This window comes from Moschus berezovskii, chromosome 5 (genome assembly GCF_049115385.1).
Source record: "Moschus berezovskii isolate FMDL1 chromosome 5, NW_MosBer_1.0, whole genome shotgun sequence".
NCBI classification, from domain to species: Eukaryota; Metazoa; Chordata; class Mammalia; order Artiodactyla; family Moschidae; genus Moschus; species Moschus berezovskii.
In genome coordinates, this window is record NC_142464.1 from 11732943 (window position 1) to 11747020 (window position 14078).

At 41.7% G+C, this 14078-nt stretch overlaps 1 protein-coding gene across 1 annotated transcript in view; it reads left to right on the forward strand.

Annotated features, from left to right (window-relative positions):
* Window positions 1–10530, forward strand: part of LOC129562108 (uncharacterized) — a 52057-nt gene extending 41527 nt beyond the window's left edge. The window contains exons 15-20 of the mRNA XM_088836657.1: window positions 245–420; window positions 2252–2413; window positions 5916–6025; window positions 6546–6732; window positions 8416–8545; window positions 10400–10530. Coding sequence (XP_088692783.1) covers window positions 245–420; window positions 2252–2413; window positions 5916–6025; window positions 6546–6732; window positions 8416–8545; window positions 10400–10530 — 896 coding nt within the window. The remainder of the gene's footprint in view (window positions 1–244; window positions 421–2251; window positions 2414–5915; window positions 6026–6545; window positions 6733–8415; window positions 8546–10399) is intronic.
* Window positions 10531–14078: the final 3548 nt, after the last annotated feature.

Below are 14078 nucleotides of genomic sequence, written 5' to 3' on the forward strand. Positions count from 1 at the left end.
AATCAACCCTGAGTCTGATCACGCCTCTAGGTTTAACTGCTGGTTTGCAGAACACGGGGAAGAAGAAGTCGTTAACACCACAAGGATGCAATTAGCCCGTTTCAGAATGCGGGGAAGTCTATGTAACAAATGGTTCAGTTTCTCTCTTTCAGCCTCTGCAATGAACATGCTGCTGAATGTAAGTGGTGGAAATTAGGCTAAATAATCTAAAATACTACTAGTGAAAATCTCTCTTCTACATTAGATCCAGAGAAGAAGACAGTTAGTAAGAGTTCTGTCAAAAAGTGGCCCTTTTGGTGCACCTCCAGGACTCCCAAAAACAACCAACACCCAACTCTACCAGCCACAAAGCCAAAACAGCTCTTTGGAGCTCCTTTTGAGGACTTATGTGATAATGACACTCTGCCCACCCCAATTCTGGTAGGTCTTATTTTGGTTTTCTGTAACCTTCCTGATTACAGGATTGGGGGCAGGAGGATTGGGGGTGGGAGGAGAATGGACGACAGAGAATGAGATGGCTGGATGGCCATCTCGATGGACTTGAGTTTGTGTGAAATCCGGGAGCTGGTGATGGACAGGGAGGCCTGGTGTGCTGTGATTCATGGGGTCGCAAAGAGTTGGTCATGACTGAGCGACTGAACTGAACTGAACCTTCCTGAGGAGCTGAGTTGTGAGAAATCAAGTGTTCTCTTCCAAATCTACACCCTAATGAAGAAGTCTGGCTTTGTCCGGTAAGTTTCATAATATTACTTCAAAGAATAACATCTGATTTAGGTACTGCAGAGTCAAAAGGCAAATACAAGATAAAAAGATACTCTCATCCATTCCACTGATATCAGCAAAGACTCATTTGTTTCAGCTCAGACCAGTTAAAATGGACTCTGTAAGGTAAGGTACCCTTATGGCAGAAAGTGAAGAGGAACTCAAAAGCCTCTTGATGAAAGTGAAAGAGGAGAGTGAAAAGGTTGGCTTGAAGCTCAACATTCAGAAAACAAAGATCATGGCATCTGGTCCTATCACTTCATGGGAAATAGATGGAAAAACAGTGGAAACAGTGTCAGACTTTATTTTTTGGGGCTCCAAAATCACTGCAGATGCTGATTGCAGCCATGACATTAAAAGACGCTTGCTCCTTGGAAGGAAAGTTATGACCAACCTTGATAGTATATTAAAAAGCAGAGACATTACTTTGCCAACCAAGGTCCGTCTAGTCAAGGCAATGGTTTTTCCCGTGGTCACGTATGGATATGAGAGCTGGACTGTGAAGAAAGCTGATCGCTGAAGAATCGATGCTTTTGAACTGTGGTGTTGGAGAAGACTCTTGAGAGGCGCTTGGACTGCAAGGAGATCCAACCAGTCCATTCTAAAGGAGATCGATCCTGGGTGTTCATCGGAGGGACTGATGCTAAAGCTGAAACTGCAATACTTTGGCCACCTCATGCGACGAGTTGACTCACTGGAAAAGACTCTGATGCTGGGAAAGGTTGGGGGCGGGAGGAGAAGGGGACGACGGAGAATGAGATGGCTGGATGGCATCACCGACTCTGTGGACATGAGTTTGAGTGTACTCCGGGAGTTGGTGATGGACAGGGAGGCCTGGCGTGCTGTGATTCATGGGGTCGCGGAGAGTCGGGCACGACTGAGCGACTGAACTGAACTGAAGGTAAGGTAGTTAGAGCAGGCGAGGTTGAGACAAAGAATGAGACCAGCACTGTACAGGAACAGATCACCTTTAATAAGGCGAGAAGGGGCAGTAGTCAGATCAGTGAGCTGCTGCCCTTGCCCAAGAAAACAGTAAGTATATAAAGGCATGTATGTGGAAAGCTACTGTCTTAAGGGGGACTATTCTTTTGCAAGGTTGTTCAGAGTAGTTATCTCTTAAAACGGCTGGGGCAAGGAATTCTGGAGATTGACCAGAGGCTGGGACAGGCTGGGAGCTGAGCATAATCAACCTAATGCCCATTTTTTTCTTCGAGTGAGAGAGTTCTTTGTTTTGCCTAGAATGGTGGGGAGGACCTGGAGGGGCGTTTTAACACAAGTATTTAAAATGTTTCAGTGTATGAATGCAAAATCGATTGTTGGGTAGATAATATATTTAGAGACACTGAAGAAAAAATTTCAAATTGACTTCAGTCCAGTTCTAGCACTGTAGCCTCATATACCACAGCTCTGTCAAAACAGGAGCAAGCTTGTGCTCTGGGCTTGTAGATATCAAACGTCCCATAGTTTTCCTTTCTTTTCTTCCGTATAGGATATTCTTTCCTTTATCAATCAAAAAGGGCCATTCACAGAAGCCATCTTCGCAAAATCAGCCAGTATAAAATCATGCAGAGCCCTAAAGGAGAAACTAAACTCTGGGGACAAAGTGAACTTGGATGATGAATCCGTTCTCGTGGTAGCATCCGTCTTAAAGGTAAGGAAAGTTTGGGCATTATCCACGCACAGAGTAAATCTGAAGCTATATGACTGGTCCTTCATTATGAATGCCCAAGAAACATAATAGGCATTAGAGAGGAAGGATCTGAAAAAGTGAAAAACACTTCACAAAGACAAAATTGAAGGAAGGTACCTCAAATATTATAAGCTCCATACATTAGATATTTTCCTTTATCATTGCACATCTTGACTCCAGAACACTCCGTGCAAAAGAATAATAATAAATTTCAAAATACCCACTTACACATTGAGTGTTTACCAATACAAGCTTCCTGCTTTTGATGACTTCCTCATCACCTTCCTAATGAAGGCAACATTTCAAAAATAAAATTCATATTGAGGTTTTGGAAACAGTTAACAGAAGTAACTTCCCAGGCGGCTCAGACAGTAAAGAATCTGTCTGTAATGTAGGAAACCTGGGTTTGATCCCTGGGTTGGAAGGATCCCCTGGAAGAGGGACTGGCATACCGACTCCAGTATTCTTGCCTGGAGAATCCCATGGTCAGAGTAGTCTCTCTGGCTATAATCCATGGAGTGGCACAGAGTCGGACATGGCTGAAACAACTTAGCATGGATGCAAGACAGATGTTTACTTACTATGGTAAACTCGTGTGTGTGTGTGTGTGTGTGTCTGTGTGTGAGTCGCCTAGTTGCATCAGATTCTCTGTGATCCCACGGACTGAAGCCCAGCAGAGTCCTCTGTCCATGGGATCCTCCAGGCAGGAATACTAGAGTGGGTTGCCATGCCCTTCTCCAGGGGATCTTCCTGATTCAGGGATCGAACCTGCATCTCCTGCATCTCCGGCATTGGCAGACAGATCCTTTACCACTAGCGTCACCTGGAAAGCCCATGTGTCTTCAGTTCAGTTCAGTTGAGTTCAGTCGCTCAGTCGTGTCCGACTCTCCGCGACCCCATGAATCACAGCACGCCAGGTCTCCCTGTCCATCACCAACTCCCGGAGTTCACTCAAACTCATGTCCACAGAGTCGGTGATGCCATCCAGCCATCTCATTCTCTGTCTTACAATGACTCAAAAATGCTTAGTGAGGCCACCAATGTCTCTGATCACGTCATCATCCTCCCCCTGTTTATCAATGCCTTTTACTTTAAAATCAGTGTAGGGATGACTCCACCATTTGTTCCTCCTTTTATCTCCCTTACATCTTTAACACCCTTTGTTAATATTTGTATGTTTAACCCACCACCCAAGGTTACAGTTACATGGTAACCAGTTTTACTACATGCCTCAGCTTATAAATCTTATTTTTAAAGTGAGTGCAACAGTCAAAATCAGTTTGGAAGTTTGAAAAATTCAATAGATTTATACAAAAAAATAGACTGAGTTTGAAATGATAGAGCTAAATCACAAGTGTGTAGTTAAATTTCTACCAGGGGGATAATAGAACAGAATAGAAAGTTAATCAATCCATCTTGGTACTTGTTAGCAGCTATGAACCAAAATATATTAATGTAGTGATAACTACAGACAGGTTACTAAAATTATCTTAGAAACTAAATAACATATGGTGTTTCCTTGTCCCCTGTTAATGTTCGATTGTACGATAATAGATACAGTGCAGAAATGACTTAGGGTTGCCCCCTACTACACTTGCACCATAATAATACACACTAGGTCTCCAAATAGCAAGTAGTGTGCTACCCACTATAAGGTGCACACTTGGAACCAATTTGATTTGTGAGCAAGTATACCTAGGCTCTTACCTCTTTCCATGCTATAAGCACACACTAGTAAGAGGGTGCCTACTTATGGGTACAAATCTTCGACAATCCCAAAGTTTTCTCTTCCTAAAGTTGATTGATCTTGGTGGGGCATCAGACTTTGCAGCTTTGGCCTTGATAATACCATATGTCAAAGCAAACACAGAGTTGGTCTAAATCAGAAATGAATATAGAGTCAGAACCACATTGAGTTTTCCATTAAACTGTCTATAAACAGAGGTCCAGGAGCAAATACCCATGGCATATTCTGCATGAGTCATGTCCTGGCTTAACCAAACTCAGTCTCACCGATCGATTCTACAGCACAGGGTCCAGGAGAGAGAAGAGACACACTCCAAGTGCATGTAGTTTGGTACACAAGGCAAAGGCCCTGCTGCACACTCCCACACTCCCAGAAGCCATAGCCAGATGAGATGCTGAATGGCATCACCAACTCGATGGACATGACTTTGAGCAAGACCCAGGTGTTGGTGATGGACAGGAAAGCCTGGGGTGCTGCAGTCCATGGGGTCGCAAAGAGTAGGACACGATTGAACGGCTGAACTGAAATGGAGTGCTTCCTCCTTCCAAATATACTGTGGGCACGCCATAAGAAGCATAGTGAAAACCTAATGACCATGATTGGGTACTGTATACCAATTACAAGAAAAAGTATGAGAGGACTGAGGCTTTGTACATTATCTTCACACTCTATCCTCAGTACTCAAAAGAGCGCCTGACACAAACAGCAGCTCAGTGAGCACTGAAACAAGTCAACAGTGACACGATTATCATCATGATAGTCGCCTAGAAACACTGCCTGAACAAGATACTACGAAGAGAAGTCAGGCTGTATATTAAGACCAGGGGAGGCAAGGTGTGCCTTTGGAGCCGGCAAGGCAATGGAATCATTTCCCCTCAGTCTTGCGCAACACTTAACAACCTCATCTCTTTTAATAGGCCCCATTCTATGATATGAAGACTTGTTCATCAGGATACACTTTCCAGGCCTCCACTTAGGAAGCTTACATTTGCATATTCTATCCCACAGGTGTGAAGTTGCCATGTATCTAGGTTCTCAGTTTCCTCTTTAGGGAGAAATATTCCATCCAAAGAGTTGTAAGGGTAACATGTAGTGTACCCATTGGGGCTTTTGGTTTATTTCTAACACCTGTTGCTTAAAAGTCTGTAGAACTGAACTTTTATATGGTTTTTTTTTTAAAAAAGAAAAAGACTGAAGCTATTACGATACTAGGTTTTTCCCAAAGAACACACATACGTCAGCTTTTCTCTTAATATGTGTATAAGAGCATGTAGGGGTGTAATTTTATTTCAGAACTTCTCTTTCTTGAATTAAGAGCAAGCACTGTGTCTGAAGCAAACGAACACGATGGAATGTGCACTTCTTTTCAAGAAACTAATAGGATTTAGGATGAGTTATCACCAGACCTTTCCAGTTTGTACTAATGTGCTAACATGTACACAAACAGTGAGTTCCAGGTGATAGAAGGAGCTTCAGCTTCATTCTCAATACAGCCCAGACTCTACTTTTATGCTTCTAATTTTAGTTGGGGAAAATCCAACCAGTACTTCTGGATGTGCAAGGCTGTGGAGAATCACAGCCAAGCTCTGTGTGAAGCAGTCGGCATAGTTGTGAAGGAATTGTGGACTGAATTGAATTTTTCAGCGAAATATTTTCTCTGCAATTTCTCCACCGAATTTATCATAAGAATAATACCTGTTTTTTGATCTATATAAGGATTTTCTTCGAAATATCCAAGGAAGCATATTTTCCACCAGTCTCTATGATAAATGGCTTGATGTTATTGATCAAGAGAATGAGGAGGAGAAAATGACTGCGACCCAGAGGTAATGATGCAATAATTACTCAACTCGGAGAAAATACAACCAACATACTGTTAGGAAAATATTAGCTTGTAGTTTACAACTTTGTCCTCTAAAACAATGACCAGTATCAAGGGGTTTCACTTGATCATACCCTTGGAAGCCAGCTTGAAAAGAGATGCATGCCGTATTGGTGACATTGCAATTGGTATTTTTCTGCTAATCTTATTAATACGGAATGCTTGACCTTTTTACACATTCTGAATACATGAAACTGTTGGAGATGAAATCCACCTGTCCAAAAAGAGATGATAAAGAGCCAATCTGCCAGTGGTATGATCTTAAATACAAACACATAACTAACCAGGGTAGTTCTTATCTGGTTCAGGAATTAAATTCGGTGAAACATTTTTGTATGCATTCATGCCTAGAACTGTGAGAATGGACTGTGTACATGGTATAAAAAGAAGTACTTTGTTCTCTGTATTTCCACTTACTAAGCAAAATGACTCACTTTATTTACAATTGCTTTTTCTGTCATTAGGCTTCTAGACCAGCTGCCAAGAGCCAATGTAGTTTTTCTGCGATACCTTTTTGGAATGTTACACAACATTGAGCAACATTCCTCAACCAATCAGATGACAGCTTATAATTTGTCAGTGTGTATAGCCCCAAGCATTCTTTGCCTGCTTAATTCCGGCAGCTCAGAATTAGAAAACCTCACCAAAAAGGTAATGAGATCTCTCATTTTTATGCCTTGCGGGGCAGAGTCCCCATTTTGAACCTGAAGTCCGTGGTATTAATTCCAATGAACCAGTTTTTAAAAATGCACATTTTAATTACACTGCCTTGGAGTGGCAGGGTCCTACTCTGGTTGGGCATGGGAAGGTGTATTATAACTGAGAACAGTTGAGTCACTTCTCCTTTGCCATCCAAGAGATTAAACAATAGAGAGGTAAGAGCAGGAGGATATGATAGAAAAGAACCTGGCTTTGGAATCTGAGACCCAAGGTTCAACTCCCAGCCGAATCACTGAGGGGTGTACAAGCCTCCAATCTGTGATGTCATCATTACACAATGATGACAACACCCAGGACATCTGGTCACTGTCAGCACATCTTAGGCGGCCTGGGCAATACGAGCACCCAAGGCTCCACACATACTGGCCACACTCTGCCAGTTGTGGCTCTCAGGAAAGTACTTGGCTTCTACTGTGTCTCCGCTAGAGGATGAGGAGGCTAGTAAAATATTTCAGAACATCCTCACAGAGCCACAACATGCTAAGATCAGAGCTCTTCTCCAAGCTCCCCCGGACAGCAAGTGTGAGGCAAGGCGATGAAGTCAGACAGACAGACATGTTTTCTCTCCAGGTGCTTTCTTCCTTCAGAAACCGCCCCGCCCCACACTGAAACCTCTGCCACCCAAGTTTCAGATATTTCTTCACTGAAGTGAATTTCACAATTTGTGTTGTATTCGATACTTTATAAATTTTAATGAGATGCTCTATATAAATTCCATCTCAATTAACCCAGAAAAATTTTAATAAAAATATATAGCATATTAAAAAGCAGAGACATTACTTTGCCAACAAAGGTCTGTCTAGTCAAGGCTATCGTTTTTCCCGTGGTCATGTATGGATTTGAGAGTTGGACTGTGAAGAAAGCTGATTGCCAAAGAATTGATGCTTTTGAACTGTGGTGCTGGAGAAGACTCTTGAGAGTCCCTTGAACTGCAAGGAGATCCAACCAGTCCATTCTAAAGGAGATCAGTCCTAGGTGTTCATTGGAAGGACTGATGCTAAAGCTGAAGCTCCAATACTTTGGCCTCCTCATGCGAAGAGTTGACTCACTGGAAAAGACTCTGATGCTTGGAGCGATTGGGGGCTGGAGGAGAAGGGGACGACAGAGGATGAGATGGCTGGATAGCATCACCGACTCGATGGACATGAGTTTGAGTGAACTCCAGGAGTTGGTGATAGACAGGGAGGTCTGGGGTGCTGTGATTCATGGGTTCACAAAGAGTCGGACACGACTGAGTGACTGAACTGACCTGAATAAGAGAAGATACATTTTTGTCCCAAACATCCTATGTGGGCTACTTAAAAATCATCCTAGTTTTAAGCATGTAACCATCATTACAAAATTTTAGCTATTAAACTAGGTCACATAACTTTAGTCCACCGACTAAAAGAATTTTAAAATTTGTGCCCAAAGTCCTCTTGAAAGTATCAGTTATTTGTTAGAAAATGCTGATGTATATATAATATATATATATACATATATTTTTAATCAAGTCTGAATTTTTCTCAGACTTCTTTTGTAGTTTTTTGTTAGAGCCAAGATCCATGTACAAAATGTGATTTAATTATGTCATATGTACAGTAATACCTGATTTTTTGCCCCTTTGTATTACAGATTTCTTTCATACAGTTTCTCATTGAAAACTGTCTCAAGATATTTGGAGAAGATATCACTTCTCTCTTTGGAGAGAACTCAGTGAGTTGTGGTAACAGTGATATCACTGATAAGAATGAGAAGGTTGCAGGTACGTGAATAATGTAACGGGCTTTGATGCAAAAGACAGCAAGGCTGCCAGGGTCAATGGGGGATCCTAGAGCCCAAAGCACATTCTAAAGGCAGTAACTTCCATCCGCTCCAAGACATGGGAATTTTCCCACTTGTGAGATCAAAGAAAGGATAAGACTGTTCTGATTTCAAGAAACTACTAGTATAGCTTTAGGAGACACCACGGTTCAGTTCGGTTCAGTTGCTCAGTCGTGTCCGACTCTTTGTGATCCCAAGTACTACAGTGACCCCAAATCCTTGGGGTCAAGAACTGAAGTATGCCAGGCTTCCCTGTCCATCAGCAACTCCCATAGCTTACTCAAACTCACATCCATCGAATCAGTGATGCCATCCAACCACCTCATCCTCTCTCGTCCCCTTCTCCTGCCTTCAATCTTTCCCAGCATAAGGTCTTTTCTTTTTTTTTTTATTTTTTAATTTATTTTTTTTTATTTTACAATATTATATTGGTTGCCTTTGCCATACATTGATAAGGTCTTTTCAAATGAGTCAGTTCCTCACATTAGGTGGCCTAAGCATTGGAGTTTCAGCTTTAGCATCAGTCCTTCCAATGAGCATTCATGACTGATTTCCTTTAGGATGGACTGGTTGGATCTCCTTGCTGTCCAAGGGACTCTCACGATTCTTCTCCAACACCATGGTTCAAAATGGGCATCCCGTTATACCATCACATTTGGAAATTTTTAAAATAAAACTTTAAATGCAACTCATATATAAAAGATGTGCTCTGGCTGAACCTAGGATGAGGGGCCCAGAGAACTGCCTGGTTTATTCCCCTCTCCTTCCTTTTTTTGGTCAATGGTCCCTGAGGCACTGATGGTTTCTAGTGCCTTTGCAATAGGTTGAAAAAAACCAGCATCATTGAGAAAAAAAGGACTAATGCCAAAAAAAACTTTCCAGACTATAAACTCTTGTACCACTATTTGCCAGTTGTGTTAACTTTGGCCCATTATTCTAGCTCAGTTTCAGTTTCTTCATCTCGAAGATGTGAATAAAAAAATATCTAAATCTTAGGATTGCTGTAAAGATTAAATAAGATAATTGATGTAAAATAAACCTGTAATGAAGCAATTAATAGGGCTAGTAGTAGGTCTCATGAGATTAGAGTTAGTACTACTTGTGTGGGGCTTCCCTGGTGGTTCAGAGGTTAAAGCGTCTGCCTCCAATGCGGGAGACCCCGGTTTGATCCCTGGGTCGGGACGATGCCTTGGAGAAGGAAACAGTAACCCACTCCAGTATTCTTGCCTGGAGAATCCCATAGACGGAGAAGCCTGGTAGGCTACAGTCCACAGGGTCGCAAAGAGTGGGACACGAATGAGCAACGGAACTACTTGAGCCTAGCTAATCACAGCTTACTGGTAGCAGTCAATTTTTACAAGGCAGCATTTAGATTCAGACATGAATCATGAGTCCCTTCATATTTTTAATATCTCTTGGTTTTATGACACTTATCTCATTGCTTTGAGGAAATCTTTAGGTCAATCCATTTAATTAGGCATTTAGATGAGTCTAATACTTTGGCCACTTCATGCGACGAGTTGACTCACTGGAAAAGACTCTGATGCTGGGAAAGGTTGGGGGCAGGAGGAGAAGGGGACAACAGAGAATGAGATGGCTGGATGGCATTGCCAACTCTATGGACATGAGTTTGAGTGAACTCCGGGAGTTGGTGATGGACAGGGAGGCCTGGCATGCTGTGATTCATGGGGTTGCAAAGAGTCGGACACAACTGAGCAACCGAACTGAATTGAACTGAACTGAATATCTGAGAATATGTTCAAACTAAGACAACTGTTTGCTTTCATTTTATCAGTGACAACAGAACAACCTCTTGAATCCAAGTCAGTGAGAGTGACAGTGAATTACACAAAGGTACAACTGCAGTATGATGCCATGACCTCATCAAAGACGGGTCCATCCACTAACCTGTCTACAGTTTTCTGAGTTCCTGAAGATTACAGTCCCCATGATCACACTTTACCCTTCCTTTTTCTTTTTCATGCAATATCTCATTTGAGAACACTGTTTAATAAAACATTTGCATGATTTTGTTGAGTTTGAATTAAATGCTCAGATCTAGTCCAGAAATAAATGAATTTCCTGGCACAAGCATGAACATGAGGCACCTAAACCGAGAAAACCACTTGGATCATTCCGTGAAAATAAGGCCTGTCAAGGCCCCAGCTTACGCCATTTCAGTTTGTCTTGATCCCATATGTCCATGTTTGAGAGAATATTTTCCCCAAAGCATCTCTTCTTTCGTTCCTACCATATTATATTATTTTTTGTACTGTACTGTACATTTTTATACTGGTGCAATAAAATAGGTTAGACAACCATTTCATTTGCTTATGATTCATTTTAACACTTTGGTAGAGGCTCAACTGGCAGTTTGGGTCTCAGCTAAGATCACTTATGAACCTTTAATCAGTTGGCAGCTCAACTGGAGTAAGCTACATGTCTGCTGTTTGAAGTTGGCTCTGGGTTGATCCCCATGTCTTCAACAAGAAAACCGGCCTACTTCATATGGTGGAAGAAGAGTTCGCAACAGCAAGAGAGGCTTTTCAAGAGTCAATGTAGAAAAGGGCTCCACAGAAGACTACAAAGACAATGAATTATTCATTATTTACTGAGGAAAGTAAGGGGGTTCCAGAAAAACATCTATGTCTGCTTCAATGACTATGCTAAAGCCTTTGACTGTATGTATGCATGGTGGTCAGTTGTTTCAGTCGTGTCCAAATCTTTGCAACCCTATGGACTATATAGCCCACCAGATCCTCTCTTCATGGGGTTTTCCAGGCAAGAATACTAGAGTGGGTTGCCATTTCCTCCTCCAGGGGAATTTTCGTGATCCAGGGATCAAATCCATGTTTCTTGAGACTCCTGTGTTGGAGGTGGTATCTTTACCTGCTGAGCTATCAGGGAAGCCCTTTGACCATGTGGATCACAACAAACTGTGAAAAATGATTAAAGAGATGAGTACCAAACCACCTTACTTGCCTCCTGAGAAACCTGTGTGCCAGTCAAGAAGCAATAGTTAGAAATGAACATGGAACAAAGGACTGGTTCATAGTTTAGAAAGGCTATATATCATTACTCTGCTTATTTAATTGATATGCAGAGTATATCATGCGAAGTGCTGTGCTGGATGAATCACAAGTTGGACTCAAGATTTCTGGGAGAATTGTCAACAGGCTCAGATATAAGGATGATATTACTCTAATGGCAGAAAGTGAAGACGAACTAAAGAGTCTCCTGAAAAGGGTGAAAGAAGAGAGTGAAAAAGCTGGTTTGAAACTAACCATTAGAAAAACTAAGGGACAGCTAGATCATTTCCCCAGAGGAGAAGAAATTACAGAAGTATAAGAGAAAGAGTATTTTGCTGCTTATGAGTTTTGAAAACTTAGTTTCCCAGGAAACAAAAACAATGCATCAGTTCAGTTCAGTCACTCAGTCGTGTCCGACTCTTTGCGACCCCATGAATCACAGCATGACAGGCCTCCCTGTCCATCACCAAATCCCGGAGTTCACTCAAACTCATGTCCATCAAGTCAGTGATGCCATCCAGCCATCTCATTCTCTGTCGTCCCCTTCTCCTCCCGCCCCCAATCCTTCCCAGCATCAGACTCTTTTCCAGTGAGTCAACTCATCACATGAGGTGGCCAAAGTATTGCAGTTTCAGCTTTAGCATCAGTCCTTCCAATGAACACCCAGGACTGATCTCCTTTAGAATGGACTGGTTGGATCTCCTTGCAGTCCAAGGGACTCTCAAGAGTCTTCTCCAGCACCACAGTTCAAAAGCATCAATTCTTTGGCAATCAGCTTTCTTCACAGTCCAACTCTCACATCCATACATAACCACTGGAAAAACCATAGCCTTGACTAGACAGACCTTTGCTGGCAAAGTAATGGCTCTGCTTTTTAATATATTATCTAGGTTGGTCATAACTTTCCTTCCAAGGAGTAAGCGTCTTTTAATTTCATGGCTGCAATCAGCATCCGCAGTGATTTTGGAGCCCAAAAAAATAAAGTCTGACACTGTTTCCACTGTTACCCCATCTATTTCCCATGAAGTGATGGGACCAGATGCCATGATCTTTGTTTTCTGAATGTTGAGCTTCAAGCCAACCTTTTCACTCTCCTCTTTCACTTTCTTCAAGAGGCTTTTTAGTTCCTCTTCACTTTCTGCCATAAGGGTGGTGTCATCTTTGTATCTGAGGTTATTGATATTTCTCCCAGCAATCTTGATTCCAGCTCGTGTTTCTTCCAGCCCAGTGTTCCTCATGATGTACTCTGCATATAAATAAGCAGGGTGACAATATACAACCTTGATGTACTCCTTTTCCTATTTGGAACCAGTCTGTTGTTCCATGTACAGTTCTGAATGTTGCTTCCTGACCTGCATACAGGTTTCTCAAGAGGCAGGTCAGGTGGTCTGGCAGAGGGTAAAGATCTAGGCAGAAACCTCATGGGAAAAGCCTCAAATCATTAGGTGTATGGAATACATGCCGCATTTCATAAACAGAAACCAAGAGGAATTAGGAAGCCCCCAGAGAACAATTAAATAACATGTCTAAGAAAGATGGGGCATTGTACATTCATACAGAATTTCTTGTACCTCAACATGGAACAGATTAGTGAAGTTATTCCCATCAACATGAGAATTACGATATGGAAGGAACAAAGAGAACCACTGGATCTGAGTAACACATGTCTCAGTAATAGTGGTACAGGCCAATCACCTGGGACAAGACAGCAAGCAGGACATTTCAGTAGATGTCCAGCATACACAGATGACACAGTGGATAAATGTCATACCTCATTCCACAATCACCTAACTCCTTAGCATTAGAAGACTCCAGAACATGGATACATTCATGGAGAAAATGGAAAGACCTTGAATTTCTGCCAATCTGGGAAAAAGGATTACACTAGACATAAAATGTACTATTTTAAACTATAGAACAGTACATATCTTAATATATTACAGTTTGTAGACTGAGATTGATACCAATATATATAGAATACTTGATCCATGCATTGTTTCCCTAGCAAGGGTTCCATGGTCAAATAGGTTTGGGAAATGCTGTATTTTCCTACTGGAAATCAAAATGCCCATTAACATATTAATGTCTTAGAGAAGACTCACAGTAAAGAAACTCAGTATTTTCCACATCTGACCTGAGAGGTCGTTTTGGAGGAACTCTATTAATGATCCTAGGAACATACATAAATAAAGACTGCTCTTAATTTATCTTCTTAGGTCACAGAAGACCCTCTACAATGCAACCTGCTCCAGTAATCCATGTTTTCTTCACTATTTCTCAGTGTAGATCCTTTTCTTTAGCTAGGTCAGACACTTCACTGTTTCCTAAACAAGATACACGCACATCTCTAAGTGTAATCATCAACTCCTCTTTGTCTCTAAATATACACAAACTAGATAGCTACTTGGGTTCTACTCATTCAGAAATTTAACAAAAGACATCTGT